The following is a 16,375-nucleotide window of genomic DNA, read 5'->3' as shown; positions in this document are numbered from 1 at the left end:
ATCGTTGACAGGTAAAATATCGATAGCTATCGAGCTACCATACCAGATCCAAAAACGGTTTTGCTAACAATATATCAAAAACATTTTTCTATTGCCTGAGTGTGACCAGAGAACAGAGATGTGAACTGCATGCCGAACGGTTACACTGCTCAGGCAGCCGTTTTCTTATGTTAACTTTGCGAAAATTCCTCACGCGCGTATTCTGTCATCCTCGTTTTACCATTTCAAGTAAGAATTTTGTAATGAATCTTAATAAAGACCTACAAGTTTTGTTTGAAAACACGTGCTGTGATACCATGACGCTGCATTGAGTTTTGCCCTGCTGCTGGCAAAGATGTTATCTCCTGCCACTTTGGAAAGAAGAAGTTAACATGTATTCTTAGACGTTTTAGGCCGGAGCTTCACTAACACCTATCAGCGCTCCGCATCGCAGCAGCAGCCAAAAGCTCGAATCAAGTGAAAGAGCGCAAGCTTTAGCGTCAGAGAGGTAAACAAAACAAACAATTATGCCAGATGGCATTTACTTTACGCATAATCAGAACTTACATATATGCTGGTCTGGTGGCATTCCAAAGTTTGTTGTTATAGGATGAGAGGCTGATATTGTAATTGGACCAATTCTTCTCAACGTTTAGAGCTGTATCTCTGTTGAAGAATCCGTGAGGCTGTCCAGTGCTCCCTACGTTTCGGGGTCCCCCAGTCAGGCCAGGCTTCTTTAAGTCTCTGTTGCAAACGATGGTCAAATTTTGGACCAGGTTGGGTCGTGCTTTCCCTTGAGATTTCGACCTAGTTGCTTTTAGTATAGATTCCAGTTTGTCCGCCTGAGATTCCGGAAATGGACTGATCTAGATATGGAGAAGGAGAAACCAGGAATGCTCTTCGCGGAACCTCCAGGACACGTATATCTATAGTCTTGAGTCCTCAGACCGGAGACCCTGTGTTCCCTCTCTCCCCTTGGTAAGGTGGATCAGTAGGATATCGCATGCAGCCTGACAATGGTAGAGGTTTATCTGCAGGAGTGTCAGCGAAAATCCTGAGAGTCGCCTCCACCATTGTTACTTCGGCATCGCTCTCGGGGAACTCTGTCTTCACCCCTACGTCGGTGTGTCCCAAGATCATGGCTAGGTCGCTCGCGTCGAACTCGTGGTTGTCGAGGATGTCTTCCGACACCATCGACACCACGTCCCGGATAAGTTGGGAACTTCGGCAGCCCGGGGTTCCGTCTGCTTACCACTGAAGTCGGACTCGTAGGGGACTAGGGGGCTTCTATGGTTTCGTCACCATAGTCCGCCTTTCCCTTCGATTCCTTCAGGAGTGCGAGTGACTCCACATTGAGAACTAGGTTGACCTCATTGTGCCTCTGGTCCTTGACCTCCTCGACTTTAGCCATCTTCCGATCGGCTGTGGAAGGAAGGGGTTGCAGACCTCCAGCTGCTCGGGGCTGGTGGATACCCATGCCCTTGCCTTGGGTCTGCTGGGCAAATCCTCACGGCCTTCAGTTTGACGCCAGGGTAGACCTCTTTCATAGGCGAACCGCCTTCATGTAGAGCGGTCATCCTGGCATTCACCGTACCTCGATGCCACCCGGCGTCCGTGTATTTTGGCGGTGTGCCACCGTTCTCCTCAAGCTCCAGCACGAATCTATTCTCGCGCGCGGCGGCAATCAGGTGTCATTTGTCCCGAGGGACATTGCCATGCTCGTCGCCCCTGTCCAGGACGCCAATGGGGGGTCTTACCCCTCGCCACCCCGCGAACGATCTATTCGCTGGGAGGGTTTTTTCCCGTTTGGTTTTCTGGGCATGGCACTGTTGAGCGCCAGGATCCTCCGCCCATCGTTGTTGCTGGCCCATCGCTTCTGCTCCGCTAGGCCGGTCATGTCTTGGTACGACGTGCTTCGGCGCTGTCTGCCTTGGTTGGCAGAGGTACCCCGGTCTCAAGGCGCTTACAAGCCATGAAGACTTGGTTCTGCTTGGCAGCCACCTCGGTGACAGGTTTGACCCTGGGCTTGCCTGACATGGACTGGCCCGATTGCTTTACCTTTCGTTACTCCACACCCACACCGATAGTTTACGGTTAGATTGCCAGTGCGTTGCCAGAGGAGCTAGAGTCATTTGGCTCATTTCAGGATTGTCGAAAGTAATCGATTTTATGCTGTATCCGAAAACATTGCATCTCCAGAGTTTGAACATAATTTTGTTAGAAACAAATCTATTGGTTTTATCAGTTTTTAAGCAGCGATTCTTAAGTGTGAGGAGATTTTCATTCACGTCTTCTGCTGCAGGGAAAATTATGAATTACCTTCAGAAAGGAATTTAAAGATGATAATGAGGTTAGGACTCGCCCACTACCTATTTCGATACGCACAAAGAAAGAAAAATAATTAATTAATTGTTCAGTTCGTTATTTGTTCATGGCTTTTTTATTTGAATAAGTTTAATTTAACTCGTAGGTCGTAGTTCGATCGCTTCTCCACCGTTATTGGCAATTATGAGTTCTGATTGGTTGATCTGCTTAAAAGTCTAGATATTCAAATATTGGTGGTGAATGGTTGCATAGAAATCGTATGCATTGTTAATTCAATCAAGTGCCGTGTTTCCATATGAATGTTCATCCGCTTGAAACTGGACAGTAACTGAAAGGGATCTGAAGCAGCGCTTACACTTGCAAAGTGGATAGGCCCGTCATGCGCATGGCAAGTAAAGCTAATTTAGCCTCAATTGATGCTGGATAAGATATTTATACGTTGTTTGGTTTAGACTGAAAGTTCAGCCACAACGCGCTGCAAGCTGGCATAGGCATCATTGTTAGATAGAAAACTTAACAAAAAATTCATGCTTGTGCCGTCAGCATTTAATTGCCTTTGAGATACTCGAGCGGAAGGGTGAAATATTCAAAACAAAACAATATAAATACATCAAGCTTACATTTATAAGCTTAAGATCTAGTTTTGAAATGCAAGTTTTAAAAAAGCCCCTATGGATTTTTACAGGGTGAGTATTTAACAAATTTTTAACGACTGAATATAGGATGTATATTTATTTTGTTAAATACAACGAAAAGGTAGTGCTGATATCCAATAACATTATACCTACTGCGAGACTTAAAAATCAGTTCAGCTTTGGTGACAAATTTGCAATAAGAACTTTTTATTTTTCAATCCCCCAGTCATGCAATTTATGTTCCTCTGTGGGTGTGCGTAATGTTTTAGCAAATTGAGCAATTTGTGACATCTACTTTTTTATGTATGCATGAACATGCGGCAAAAAAAAGCACACACACACTCATAGGAATATAATTATGCACACATAAGATGCAAGGATTGGTAATGCATTCCACATACATATGTGTGTGGATAACATAAACGCTTGTAAGACATAATCCACTTAATTTGTAGGTCAGTGCAACTGACGCTCGGCTTCGATAGAGAGTCACAAACTTACATAGTTTAAAAAGCTTAATTAAGAAAACTAATCTATTTTTATTAGTATTTTTTGCATTGAATTCAAAACAGGAAGAATGGTTTTATTTTATCATTTATTGTTGTTATTTGTGTTGAATTGAAAACAGGCAGTAAGGGATCCAAAACTTATCTATTCCGTAGCCTCAAATAATTATGTACATACGAACACTTTGAAGAACTTGTGCCACCAGGATATAAACACATGCACATGCAAATTCATAGATTGTTTCGTAGAGCTATTGAGGTTATAGGAGGAGTAGGGATGAATGCACATCATGAGCTTATATAAATTACTGAAAGAAGGCATGCAAGCACACGGGAAAAGCAGAATTGAAAAAAAGGCGTCCCATTCAAAATTGACATACATAGCAGTCCACAGAAACACGCCTTTTTAGGTCGGTTTCCTTTGCCTAGCTGCTCGAGGGGGGTACTGAAAAAATGCTGCAAGTTCATTTTTTCAGCTCTGTCAAGTAGTAGTTGACCCAGGCGTCAATGTTTATGGTGTTGCTACTTTCTGAGCATTGCACGATACGTCCATTGGCCATGCCTTTCCCAGTTGTAGGTGGACTGCTCCTCCGATCCATCGACTGATCGGAAGGCCTCCAACCGGGCTGATCTATGAAGAAGATAGTGAAGATGATCTATAGGTCTCGTCACACTCTTCAGTAGTCGTCGTCGCCATTGCTTGGGCCATCGGGTATTCAGCATTCGCCTTGAGAGGGCACTGGTAATTTGGTAATTGGTAAATGTCACTGCACCCAAATGCTCTACGAAAAGACATTGGAGCTGTATAATCTGCGTACTAATAAAATGTTATTGTTATGATTGCAGATTCTCAATTTACATAAGTATACTGGAATGGCATTGCAGCCATAGTATACCGACTCAAAACGAATCACAAGTGCTTTCAACAGTCCCATTAATAAAATCTGGGGTACTAGGAGAAACACCCAGAATAACGGACCAGTTAAAAGCCAGCAGAATATACGAGTCTTTTCTTGTAAAGGAGACACCACCAGCAACGGGTATGTTTGGAAATCAGCGAAGTCAACCTCATGAAAAAGCCACCAACGAATCACAATCCAATAATCAAAATAGAGTGGCGCGCGTGGTGTCTACAGACATGCTGAGCCGTAATATTTCTATAATTTTGGAAAATCTTCTTAAACGCTACGAACAGTCACAACTTCCCACACATGGACAGGGGATACCTACGGTAGTGCAAACCAATATACTTATCCGTAGCATGGGACCGGTGTCCGAGCTGGACATGGAATATTCGATGGATTGCTATTTTAGGCAGTATTGGCGAGATAGGCGGCTAAGTTTTAAGGGGCCAATTAAAAGTCTGTCCTTGAGCATTAAGATGCTGGATAAAATCTGGCGGCCAGACACTTACTTTTATAATGGAAAGCATTCTCATATACACACAATTACTGTGCCGAACAAATTACTTAGACTTGATCAAGATGGAGGAATTCTGTATTCAATGAGGTAAGTTAAGGTCTATAATATTAATACATAGTACACGTTCCGGAATGCTTGATTCAGATTAACCATAAAAGCCACATGTCCCATGGAGCTGAAAAACTTCCCAATGGATAGACAATCGTGTCCCCTTATAATTGGAAGCTGTACGTATATTTGTTCAGTTTTCTATATCGTGTTTAATGCCTTATCCAGACTTTAAATATTTCAGATGGTTACACGAACCAACAGCTGGTATACGAGTGGAAAAATCAAGATGATGCCGTTTCATTTGTACCCGGAATGACTCTTAACCAATTTGATCTCATTGGCATGATGCATCGCAATTTCACATCAACACGGCGAGAGGGTGACTTTTCAGTATTACATGTTGCATTCAACCTTAAACGTCATACCGGATACTTTCTTATCCAAGTTAGTTTTTTGACCCGAACTGATCCTCCTGATGCAATATACACATAACAAGAACAACATTTTAGGTTTATGTGCCATGCATTTTGATCGTGGTGTTGTCGTGGGTATCGTTTTGGATACATCGTGAGGCCACCAGCGACCGTGTCGGCCTCTGTGTGACAGCAGTTCTAACACTATCCACCATTAGCTTGGACTCTCGGACTGACTTGCCAAAAGTCAAGTATGCCACTGCACTGGACTGGTTCCTTCTGATGAGTTTTCTCTATTGCATAGCCACATTGCTAGAATTTGCTGGTGTTCATTATTTTACAAAGCTTGGCAGTGGAGAAATACCACGTCTGGAAGAGCATTTGGAAAATATCAGGAAAAATAATATGCCACCAGCACATGTCATTGAAGCCAACGAAGAAATAAGTGATGACGATTTAGAAGATGGTGACAGCGATGATGTCAGTGAGCAAATGAATTCAGAGAATGATATTTGCATTTGTTCTGAACATGACAATATTCGATTCGAATCTGCAGAATCGTTACCAATAGCACTAGATGACACAGATTTTCGTAAGCGCAACGACCTCACTTGTCCTATCTTCAACGTAAGTAAATGTTAGATCCGAATATTTTAATACCGTTATTTTGCTGCAATCTTTACATGAATAGCATCCAACGTACATCTTTCCAAAGACTTCTTCGCGTGCAACCACCATGGAGCGAACCACGCAAACAGAACCACCCGTCGCTTCGCGTATGCGCCAGATATGGCTCTGCCTCAAGAGCGACCAAAAGTTCCGAAAACAGCGTGAACGCGACGCAGCTGCAGAAAAGACTGAACAAGGTCGCAACGTGAGCTATGTAAATAGCGTTTCGCTAATTGACCGCATCGCCCGCATTGCGTTCCCAATGTCATTTGCGCTTTTTAATCTTTTATACTGGTTGGCCTACGGAATGTATAAAAAAGAGTTTTCTTGGTCAACTATAAAGACATAGCTTCCATCGATTTCATTGTAGTTGTTTTGTACCATTCTTTCGAATTGGGTTTAATAATGTATGTTAATGTTAACGTTTTTATAATACTACGAATATAGGGACACTGCAAATACAGTGTGGATTTTGAAAGCTGTAACATTAAACAAACTCAAATGCATTTTGTATGGTTTTGTCACATTTTTTGACAAGGGGGACAAAAATAAACAAATTCGAAGACTTTCCGATCGTTCTTTATTTTTCTGAAACGTTTTTAAACTTCGTTATGCATATTAATGAAGATTTCCTAAAACTATTTTAAAATGTATGTATGGTTTTTAAAGTCTTTTTTCAGAGTGAGCGATTATTATTTTCACATAACTTAAGTATCTGACATCTTGTTGAAATTAACTTTTCCATCCGGTGGCTTGAATGAATTTAGACAGGATCCCCAGTTGGGTTTCGGAAAGGTCCGAAATGTCAGTTAAGAAAGGAGTCCCAAGAACCGGAGCCATCGGTTTCCCAGGGATGGGCAGTGGCCGTCCGGGTGCCCGTTATTTAGCTTGCGGTCGGCCGCGCTCTTTCTCTTGGCCTCGGCTGTAGGAGCATTTCGCCGTTATCGTTCTCTATCCTGCATCTGCTGTTGCATGTGGAAACTGCTACTAAAAGTAGTTGTAACCTGTAGAACTGCGCTCTCTCTCTCTGGATTTGGGTGTGTGTGTTAGTGGGTGAGCAAAGATCGCATCTCGATGCTTTCTCTTTTTTCCATGGGCCAGCATCTGCTGCTGCTGTGTTGTCCGCATCTAATTTTCCTGACTGCATTTGTGTTGCGAGGAAATCAATTTTTTTTGTATCATCTTTCTCTTGACTCTTGACCTTCAGGGGATTTATGAATATTCAAAAAAATATTTCCATTTCTGAAGAGGAACGTTGTGAAACGCGTTGAACGCGCCACTACTTGTATACCCGGTCTCAGTATTTTAGTATATACATACATATGTATGTAACATTAAGATTTTTTCGAATTTTACATTTTTTCTACATTTAGTATCTACATAATTTCTCACACCAACACGCCCTTTTTAGCTTGCGCCCCTCCCCAAGAGACACACTGCACGAGCCAAAGAGTGCCAAAGAGAGAGAGAGACAGAAGAGCAGCTTGAATCAAGTTTCTAAAGGGGTGGCTCTCTAGCGGCTCACCTTATCTTCAAGCCACATAATGGCAGATCACGCCATTACCAAGCGGTAACAACACAACCCGACACGATTTTCCCTCAAGGAGCCAAACCAACTTTTCTGAAGGATATGGAGCTTAGAAATAGTCTAATAATATTCTTTTTTCTATGCCAGTAATGTAATGGATGTCTGGATCTGGATGTAATGATTTTTGTCATTCTGCCCAGAGTGCCAGAGTATTTTTGTACTCAAAAAATATTAAAAAAGACTTCAATTTAGAAATATCCTAGAATATGTGGTTATTTAACGGAAAATTAAGGGGTTGGACTCCATAGATTTTCATGAGCCAAATTAATGCACCTGTATAGAAAAAAACAAAGGACATAGGATATAATTTTTTTCGACCTTTTCTGAGTTTTTTAAGTAAAAATGTAAAAAATATCGCACAAAAATTCTCATTTTTGTATTTCAAAGATGAATATTTCCCAGACGGTAAGCTAAAGACACAACGTTTTAGGGTTCGCTTTATAGATGCATTTGTCAGCTCCTTAGAATGACAAAGTCAGGAAAACCAGATCTAATCTACTTAAGTTTTGTGAAAAAAAGAAGAGCTACCTCTACCCATACATCTGTCCGAATTCAAAACTACAGCAATCGTAGTATTCTAAAGGAATTCGGTGTCTGTTCCTATTCCGATAACAATACAATTACTTCCATTCATTATAATAAGATTAATTAATTAAATAAATTAAAATTATTTAATCACATTAATTAAATAAGATTAATTCGCGAAAGTATTATGTCCCCAGTCGCCGATTTCGGTAAATAAATTTCAGGCAGATCAGAAATTTTGACAAAATCGTTTGCTATGTACATACATACATACTTATGCCTGTAGCATACGGGCTTCAAGAATATTCATTTATTGACATTACGCACACTTAATACCTTTATGATCATTACTCGCTTGTGACGTTCATTTATAAAATATATTTCGTAAATTGTAAACAAATTTCGAGAGCCCGCTAACTTTAGAGCAGGGCTCATCACGCATACATTCACGGACCAATTCTGCGTTTGTTTGCGAACACAGCACTCAAAACGGAACATTGCAATGCATTGGCATCAGTACGAATCACTGTAATACACATGTACGTGAGCAGCAGCGTCTCGGCACAGCTTTTTCCCATGCAAAATTGATAGGGCAAGTGCACTGCCGTTCATTAGAGCCAGGCAGAAAATGTTAGTACCAAATCATTGTATGGCGTTACTCATCTTACTATTATACTGTCTGTTTCTATCTCTATCTGACAGGTCAGTAATCCATCTGTCGCTGGTATTCGAAATTAAATTATTTCAATTGATTATGTTTCCTTTTATTTGGATTCTGATCGCAAACAATGAATAATTTAGTTACGCGTGGAAAAGTAGATATTTTTAACATTGATCGCCACTATTTTACGTCAACAAGAAACTTTATTTATCATTAAAAAATAAATAAACAGTATTGCTTGCAGGTGAAATTATGTGTCTTTGTTGTGTAAAGTGGTACTCATTGGTACTTGGATAATTGATGTAACCTCTGATGTTATGCGTTTTTCCTTATATTTTCCGGCCAAAGCTTTAATTTTAGCATATTCCTTGGTATTTTTTCAACGTGTGAGTTCATCTTCCAAACTCTATATTTGGAGTAGACTTCTGTTTAAATGCTTAAAACCCTGAAATTTTTAACAACTACACACAGAGTAAAACTTTATTTAATAACAATAATCATATTTATATATGCATGAATGTATGTATTTAAAATTTTCCAATGTTGCTGTAGCTTTAAGAGCAAAACAAAAAAAAAGCCTTTATTAAATAGTTCTGCTTCACCGGGTCCATTGGTACTTATATAATGGTAACCATGGAAATCGTGCCCTGTCTTTTTCTCCTCTAGGTTAGGGCTCGGTTCCGGATAACGCTAATAAGCTACTATTTTTCAATGATTTTGTTTAATCTTTGCTCTGCATGTACTTGATCAAATCAATGACGCGGTTTGAGTAGCCGAACTCGTTGTCATACCAAGAAATAAGTTTGACAAACTTGTCGTTAAGCGATATTCCAGCCTTAGCATCAAAGACTGAAGAGTGAGTATCGCTAAGGAAATCAGTTGAGACAACTTCCTCGTCAGTATAGCCAAGAATGCCCTTCAGAGGACCGTTGGCAGCCTCCTGTACCTTGGCTTTAATTTCATCATAGCTGGCGCCCTTGCCCAAGCGAACAGTCAAATCGACAACGGACACATTGGGTGTGGGAACACGGAAAGCCATACCAGTCAATTTGCCGTTAAGAGCAGGAATGACTTTTCCAACAGCTTTAGCAGCTCCAGTGGATGCTGGGATAATATTCTGGGCAGCGCCACGGCCATCACGCCACAATTTTCCGGATGGACCATCGACAGTCTTCTGAGTAGCTGTAGTGGCATGTACAGTGGTCATTAGACCCTCAACGATCTCAAAATTGTCGTTGATAACCTTGGCTAGGGGAGCCAAACAATTGGTAGTGCAGGAAGCATTCGACACAACCTTCATGTCTGGTTTATAGGCATCCAAATTGACGCCGCACACAAACATGGGTGCATCTGCGGATGGTGCCGAAATTACAACCTTCTTGGCACCGCCCTTCAAGTGAGTAGATGCCTTCTCAATTGTAGTGAATACACCAGTGGATTCTACCACGTATTCTGCACCAGCGCTGGCCCAGTTGATATTAGCTGGGTCGCGTTCGCTGAAAACAGTAATTTTCTGGCCGTTCACAACCAGGAAACCGCCCTCAGCGACGACAGTACCCTTGAAACGTCCATGAGTTGAGTCAAACTTGAAGAGATACACCATGTAGTTGACATCGATGAATGGATCATTGACGGCAACAACGGAGGCTCCCTTGTCGATAGCGGCGCGAAGTACCAGGCGGCCGATGCGTCCAAATCCGTTAATACCGATTTTCGACATATTTTAGCTTGTTATTATGTTGTTTAAGCACAATTTCTAGAAAAAAAAATTTGTACACATATGTATGTTATTAGTAGATTGAAAATGTGTAATATATAGCCGTTTAAAAGGGAAAGTTCACTACCGTTCAGTTCGCTTGCAAGGAATCGACTGTGCCGTATCAAAAGCGTGGAACACTTTCGTTGAGTTAAAATATTCCGAGAAAATTTTCAAAGTCAAATGAAGGACGTTTACGTCAATCGTAACCACCACAGCGAGCGAGCTTTTTTTCGCATGAAATTGTTGTTCTGTGCCATGATGAAAACAGGTAAGGTGGAATTGCAAAGCGTATGTCATCCCTTTCTCTCTGCGCATGTGACGCCGGTTTTTTGTTTGTTTGGTCGAATCATTTAATTAAAAACATCTACATTCTTTCTTATCATTGTTTCAACTTCTTATAGATATCCCTAACCAATCTGCTTATATGTATGTACATATGTACACAAATATTAACAAAAACATTTAGAGATAAATACAAAAAAAACATAAATATGTCTGCGCATATGTATGTACAGATGCGACTACACAAAATTGTCGACAAACAAGGTACATACCAATAAATATACAATTCATTTCACAATAAAAAAATATACATGTTAAGAATAAAGTCTTTTTTCAGCCAGGTACTTAGTTTTTTAAACATAATTTAAGAAAAATATTTATGGAAATATACTATGTGACGTCATAAGATTCATACGAGAGGTATGCCTATACCTTGTGTTCCGAGTACCATGGTACAGGCTACCCAACAAACATAATGATTAGGTATTTTTTGTTTGTTTAACTGCAAGTACTCGACGATACTCGATAACACTACCCGAACCGAATTTGTCTGATGATATATCTTTTATTCTACGGCAGAACTCTTTTTTAAAGAATATTTAAGCACTGGTATTTTTTGTTTGGTGTTTTTAAAGGTAGATAGATGTCTGTTTGTCACATTACCATGTATGGTAACAGCTGAGCTGAAATTGGTTATAATTTTCGCCATCGATGAGAGAATAGGCCAATACTCAGATTAGCAAAATTTTTTGTTGATCAAAACAGGGATGATATTTGTATCAGAAAAAAGTGTAGGAGGGCACTACTTAGTTCAAATAAAATAAATACTTGATAAGCAGCAGATAGTTATTGATGGTAATTGGCTACGCCCTTGAAAAAAGCCATGCACATATATTTTCCATACAATCATACTGATCTGGTTAAGTACTAGTCAGAAAAGAAACAGAAAAAGCAAATTTCAAAGGAATATTTTTTATCGATTAAGACTTTTTCACATCGGAGCACTAGACTTTAGTTGACAGCGAACCGCGAAAATGTTTATTGTATAATGATTTCTACATTTGTACGTACATATACATTTATGTGTCTATAACATACATACATATGTACATAGCTTAAATTGCTTTTTTGAGCTTTCCGAGGACAAAGCTCCAAACGATGCACAAGTACACATAGGTATGTACATACAGATGTAATTAAATAGTATACAAACATATGTATATAAGTTCATCTTTGCATTATGTTCATTTACTTTCACTTTTACGGAAAGACATTATGTGTACATATATACGTATTCCTATGTCTTATCAAAAAACACTTAAGTGTGTATATATGTACATATTTATAAATAATGTTAATACATACATATACATACACATGTATATATGTACCTACACCCACATATTTATGTAAAGTAAATTTAAATACAGAATTGTACAGATTTTCATACATATATGTACATATGTATGTAAAGTTATGCACAAACATATATGCTTATGTACATATGTATGTACATTTGAGCATTTCAGTGCAATTTAATCAAACTCAAATTTGACAAAGATGCTTACATATGTACGTACAAACATACAGTTAATCAAAAAATTTTAGTTACACTTCGGATAATGATCCAGACAGCTAATACGTATGCATGTACATACATACATACATATGTATTTAGGCTGCTATTTAGGTTTTCTTCCTAATCATGAAAAAGCTAACTTTGGTGGTTGAAAATGGATTTTTTTTCTTATCAAGCAAACCCCTACTTTAAAAACAGTTGTAGTATTGTCGCAGAACTTTTGGCTCTCAAAAGAAGTGCTCCTAAAATAAGTCCTTATCAGACTTTATCGTAGTTAAAAATCGTCGATCATTTAATGTTTTTTAGATCGTTGGGAACAAACAGATCCTATTATGTATATGTTAGATGAGATTTGATGTTTTGAGTTCTCAACATCTCTGTTGGGTGGGGCGATGTGTGAGAGCTCGAATTGTGGTAATGAAGAAAAATCCGTATGGGAAGTTTGGTTTTTCTCGATTTAGCTGACACAACCGGCCAAAATATGTTTATTTAGAATAAGAATTGATCTTCGCACTTTTCTCTATTCAAAATTTTATGATGTGACCAGTTGCTGTTGACCAGTTTCCGACCAAACAGCAGACTGTTTGATTTGAAATGGTTTGGCATTTGGTCGCTTTAAAGCATCCACTTTTTTTAATCGGGCTAATGATTATATATCCAGAAATTGTCATCTGTTAAAATGTTATAAATAGATTTTGAGCCACCACAATCATATATTTGTATAATGTCCTTGCAGCCATCGACACGAGCGAACACACATATTTTCTGTGTTTATATTTGTTTAATAAATGAAATTATAGAAGTTTTGTGAAATATGGCCAAAAACAATGGCAGAAAATCGTGTTTCGAAGAGAAAATTTAATAGGTTATATGTATATCCGTGATTTTCCGATAGTGTTTCTTTTTCACCATTCCAAAATAGAGTTTAATCCATCGCTGCTTTTCGATAAGTAACTTTAATCGACGCCTTGAAGAAGTCGAACACAACTTTGCAATTTCATAAATATTCTTTTACAACGAAAATACAAATTCTGAGTGTGTGGGAGAATATATTTATTTACCCTTTCAATATCATATGCATGTAGTTTTCTGTAAGAATGCGGAATGAGGAGAGCTGTATTTGAGACGCCATGTCAATTGTAAATGGACGAGCATGTCATGTCTGTATATATGACCCATAGGAACAGTGATCGTAAAAATAATTCGAATCAACACGAAAATATCAATATAAAAGAAGGGTTTGATCACACGGAAAGTGATGCGACGCATCCAATTTTACGCGTTGATTACAGCCTACAAGGTCAGCTGGTTCAGTGCTTGACGTGTTGTGAAAAATTTGAGTACAATACCTTTAGTGACATTTGTTCACATTACACGTATTACCATAGTCAGAATCAAGGCGGTTGTGCCAAGTGTTTATACTGCTTACGCGACGTCCATTATTATTTACGGGCGGGGAAGGTGCATCCAGAAGCCTTTCACTATTGTTCGCCCCGGAAGCAAAATTAAATTGCACTAAGTCGCTAGTATGGCTAATACAATCAGTGAGCATGTGGAAAGCTTGATAAACTCTGATCAAAATTTTGAAGAATCAGAAGAGTCGGAATATTCAGATCAAGATGAAGTTCAAAGCACAACTACAACATTGGGTCATAATGGTGCTATGGACCATCAATCTTTGGCAATAAAATTAAAAAAACCCACGGGAAGTTTGGCAGATAATTCAGAAGAGCATATTAAAGAAACTCAAATAAAAGGTGTCAGCAATATTAGTTCTGGACATCCGAATTACGGATTTGGAAAGCGGTGGTCCAAATCGGAAGATTTGTTGCTTAAAACGTTAGTTGATAAATATGGCGAGCGTTGGGAGGTTATTGGGCCACACTTCAAAGACCGACTTGATCATCAGGTGCAGCAACGTTGGGTCAAGGTCTTAAATCCAGAACTTATTAAAGGGCCATGGACACGTGACGAGGACGAAAAGGTTATTGAGCTCGTGCGAAGTTTTGGTCCCAAGAAATGGACTTTGATTGCTCGATATCTAAATGGACGAATTGGCAAGCAATGCCGAGAAAGATGGCACAATCACCTTAATCCGAATATAAAGAAAACGGCATGGACTGAAGAGGAAGACACGATTATTTATCAAGCTCACATTCAACTCGGAAACCAATGGGCCAAAATTGCAAAACTTCTGCCTGGACGCACGGACAATGCAATCAAAAATCACTGGAACTCGACAATGCGACGTAAATATGATGCCGAGCGTAGATCGGTTAATGCTCCTGGAAGTGATTTGAAAAGCTCTCGAACACATCTAATAACATTAATCAAAGCTGGTGGCATAAGTAAAGTGCAATCTCAATTGCTACATAACAGACTTTCAGCACCAAAAATAGAGAATAAATCTCAATCTATGGATAATGAAATCATGTGTAACAGAAGTACAACAGCTGAGCTCAGCGAGGTGGTGGATTCTGCTGGAACTGATCCGCTTATTCCCTACTCAGCTAGTGGTATGCATCATTCACTTGGTAAATGTCTAACAATTCAACTTCAGCGGCAAACACCGAATATCTTGAAACGGTCTCGTAAAAACATTCCCGAATCGAATATACCAGCTTATCCATCTATTGATTTTTCCTATGATGAAGCCAAGCCTAGACAGCCGGATTCCCCCGTTATAACTCCCATTAAGGCATTACCATTCTCCCCAAGTCGATTTCTTAAATCTCCTTGTCTAACAACATTTGAAGACATGAATTTGCGCGCAAGCACGCCTGTTATGAAGATATATAACGGGTTGGGAATAGAGGTCAAGAAAGAACTGGAAACTGGATCTATTGAAACGCCACAGAAGAGTGAGTATAGCGTACAAGTATATACAGTGTAGATCAATGAAATAGCTTAACCGTCTTCTTTTATTCCTTTCGAAATTCTAGGTAAAATAGGACCACGAACACCAACTCCGTTTAAGAATGCTCTTGCTGAAATTGGGAAGAAACGTGATGGTCGACGATACGAGCCGCCTAGCCCGTCTAGCCTTGCCGAAGATCTGGCAGAAATAATTCATGAAGAACAGCTAAACGATTCTGAAACATTAGAATCTGAGCAAACTAACAAAAGAGTTGGTTGTGGCAATATGAGAAAGAATTTACGAAATAATTCGCATAGTATTGAAAACGAAAATGCAAGTTCAGCACTGTCACCGCCTCCAAAACGTGCAAGGAAATCTTTACTTTCCAAGTGGACAGCCAACCATCTGCCAAATGGTGGATTTACGAAAAAGATCCAACCGTTCGAAACTGAGACGCCTAGCAAGTTTCTTACATCTCCAAGTGGCATTATGCAGGATACACTTTGCAGTGAGCAAGATCTTCCCTTCGATGAAGACAGGAAGGAGAACAGACCGTACTTCAGTCGATGTAAATATAAGACCTCAGGTCTGCTTCCCTATGATAATGTAATCGACCCAAAATGGGCTCGAGTAGCGTGCGGCAAAACCAAAGATCAACTATTCATGGAGGAGCAAGCGTACGCATGTCTTAAACATCTTTCTTGTGTCCCACGCTCACTTAACTTTGAAAAACAAAAGTGACTCACATTCTGCTAAGCTAAAGTTTTTTTCTTCATATTAATAGAACACTATAACTGCATTTTATATCGAGAAAAAGGTTGCGTTGAAATAGTAATTAAGAGCAATTGTAAATTCTTTCCATTGAAATCTAAGTAATTTTTACATTTTCCTTTTTATACCCGGTACTAGTTAAATAGTAAAATCTATCGAAGAGTAAAATAGGGTAAATTGTAAATATAACGGGTAAACGCTTCCAACCTCATAAAATATATATATGTATATTCTTGATCAGCATCAATAGCCGAGTCGATAGAGCCATGTCTGTCTGTCTGTCCGTATGAGCGCCTAGTAATCAGAGACCATAAGAGATAGGGCAACCAAGTTTTGCATTCATACTTCTGTAT

The 16,375-nt window shown here is 39.4% G+C and overlaps 4 protein-coding genes across 5 annotated transcripts; 3 read left to right on the top strand and 1 right to left on the bottom strand.

Annotated features, from left to right (window-relative positions):
• The first annotated feature begins 2,961 nt into the window (after positions 1–2,961).
• On the top strand, positions 2,962–6,410 carry LOC117588312 (gamma-aminobutyric acid receptor subunit alpha-6). 2 transcript variants are annotated; one of them, XM_034279503.1, is made up of 6 exons: positions 2,962–2,990; positions 4,292–4,954; positions 5,012–5,094; positions 5,160–5,362; positions 5,428–5,958; positions 6,023–6,410. In XM_034279503.1, exons 2-6 carry the CDS (start codon positions 4,488–4,490, stop codon positions 6,347–6,349), a joined length of 1,611 nt encoding a protein of 536 aa, XP_034135394.1. In that variant the 5' UTR covers positions 2,962–2,990; positions 4,292–4,487; the 3' UTR covers positions 6,350–6,410. The 2 variants fall into 2 exon arrangements, 1 of the variants encoding a protein (XP_034135394.1); XR_004574127.1 differs by lacking the exon at positions 2,962–2,990 and having other exon boundaries at positions 4,392–4,954; positions 5,428–5,772; positions 5,888–5,958; positions 6,023–6,143.
• Positions 6,411–9,494: 3,084 nt separating this feature from the next.
• Positions 9,495–10,771, bottom strand: LOC117588349 (glyceraldehyde-3-phosphate dehydrogenase 2). The gene is made up of 2 exons (XM_034279561.1): positions 10,619–10,771; positions 9,495–10,530 (listed from the first exon to the last, which is right to left on the bottom strand). The coding sequence occupies exon 2, from the start codon at positions 10,492–10,494 to the stop codon at positions 9,496–9,498; it is 999 nt and encodes a 332-aa protein (XP_034135452.1). The 5' UTR covers positions 10,495–10,530; positions 10,619–10,771; the 3' UTR covers position 9,495.
• A 2,609-nt stretch (positions 10,772–13,380) lies between these two features.
• On the top strand, positions 13,381–13,930 carry LOC117588456. Its single transcript, XM_034279742.1, has one exon. It carries the CDS (start codon positions 13,538–13,540, stop codon positions 13,901–13,903), a length of 366 nt encoding a protein of 121 aa, XP_034135633.1. The 5' UTR covers positions 13,381–13,537; the 3' UTR covers positions 13,904–13,930.
• Positions 13,887–16,136, top strand: LOC117588454 (myb protein). Its single transcript, XM_034279741.1, has 2 exons — positions 13,887–15,255; positions 15,337–16,136. The coding sequence occupies exons 1-2, from the start codon at positions 13,923–13,925 to the stop codon at positions 15,990–15,992; spliced, it is 1,989 nt and encodes a 662-aa protein (XP_034135632.1). The 5' UTR covers positions 13,887–13,922; the 3' UTR covers positions 15,993–16,136.
• Positions 16,137–16,375: the final 239 nt, after the last annotated feature.

This window comes from Drosophila guanche, unplaced genomic scaffold, assembly GCF_900245975.1.
Source record: "Drosophila guanche unplaced genomic scaffold, DGUA_6, whole genome shotgun sequence".
Classification (NCBI taxonomy): domain Eukaryota; kingdom Metazoa; phylum Arthropoda; class Insecta; order Diptera; family Drosophilidae; genus Drosophila; species Drosophila guanche.
This window is presented reverse-complemented; position numbering and strand designations above follow the sequence as displayed.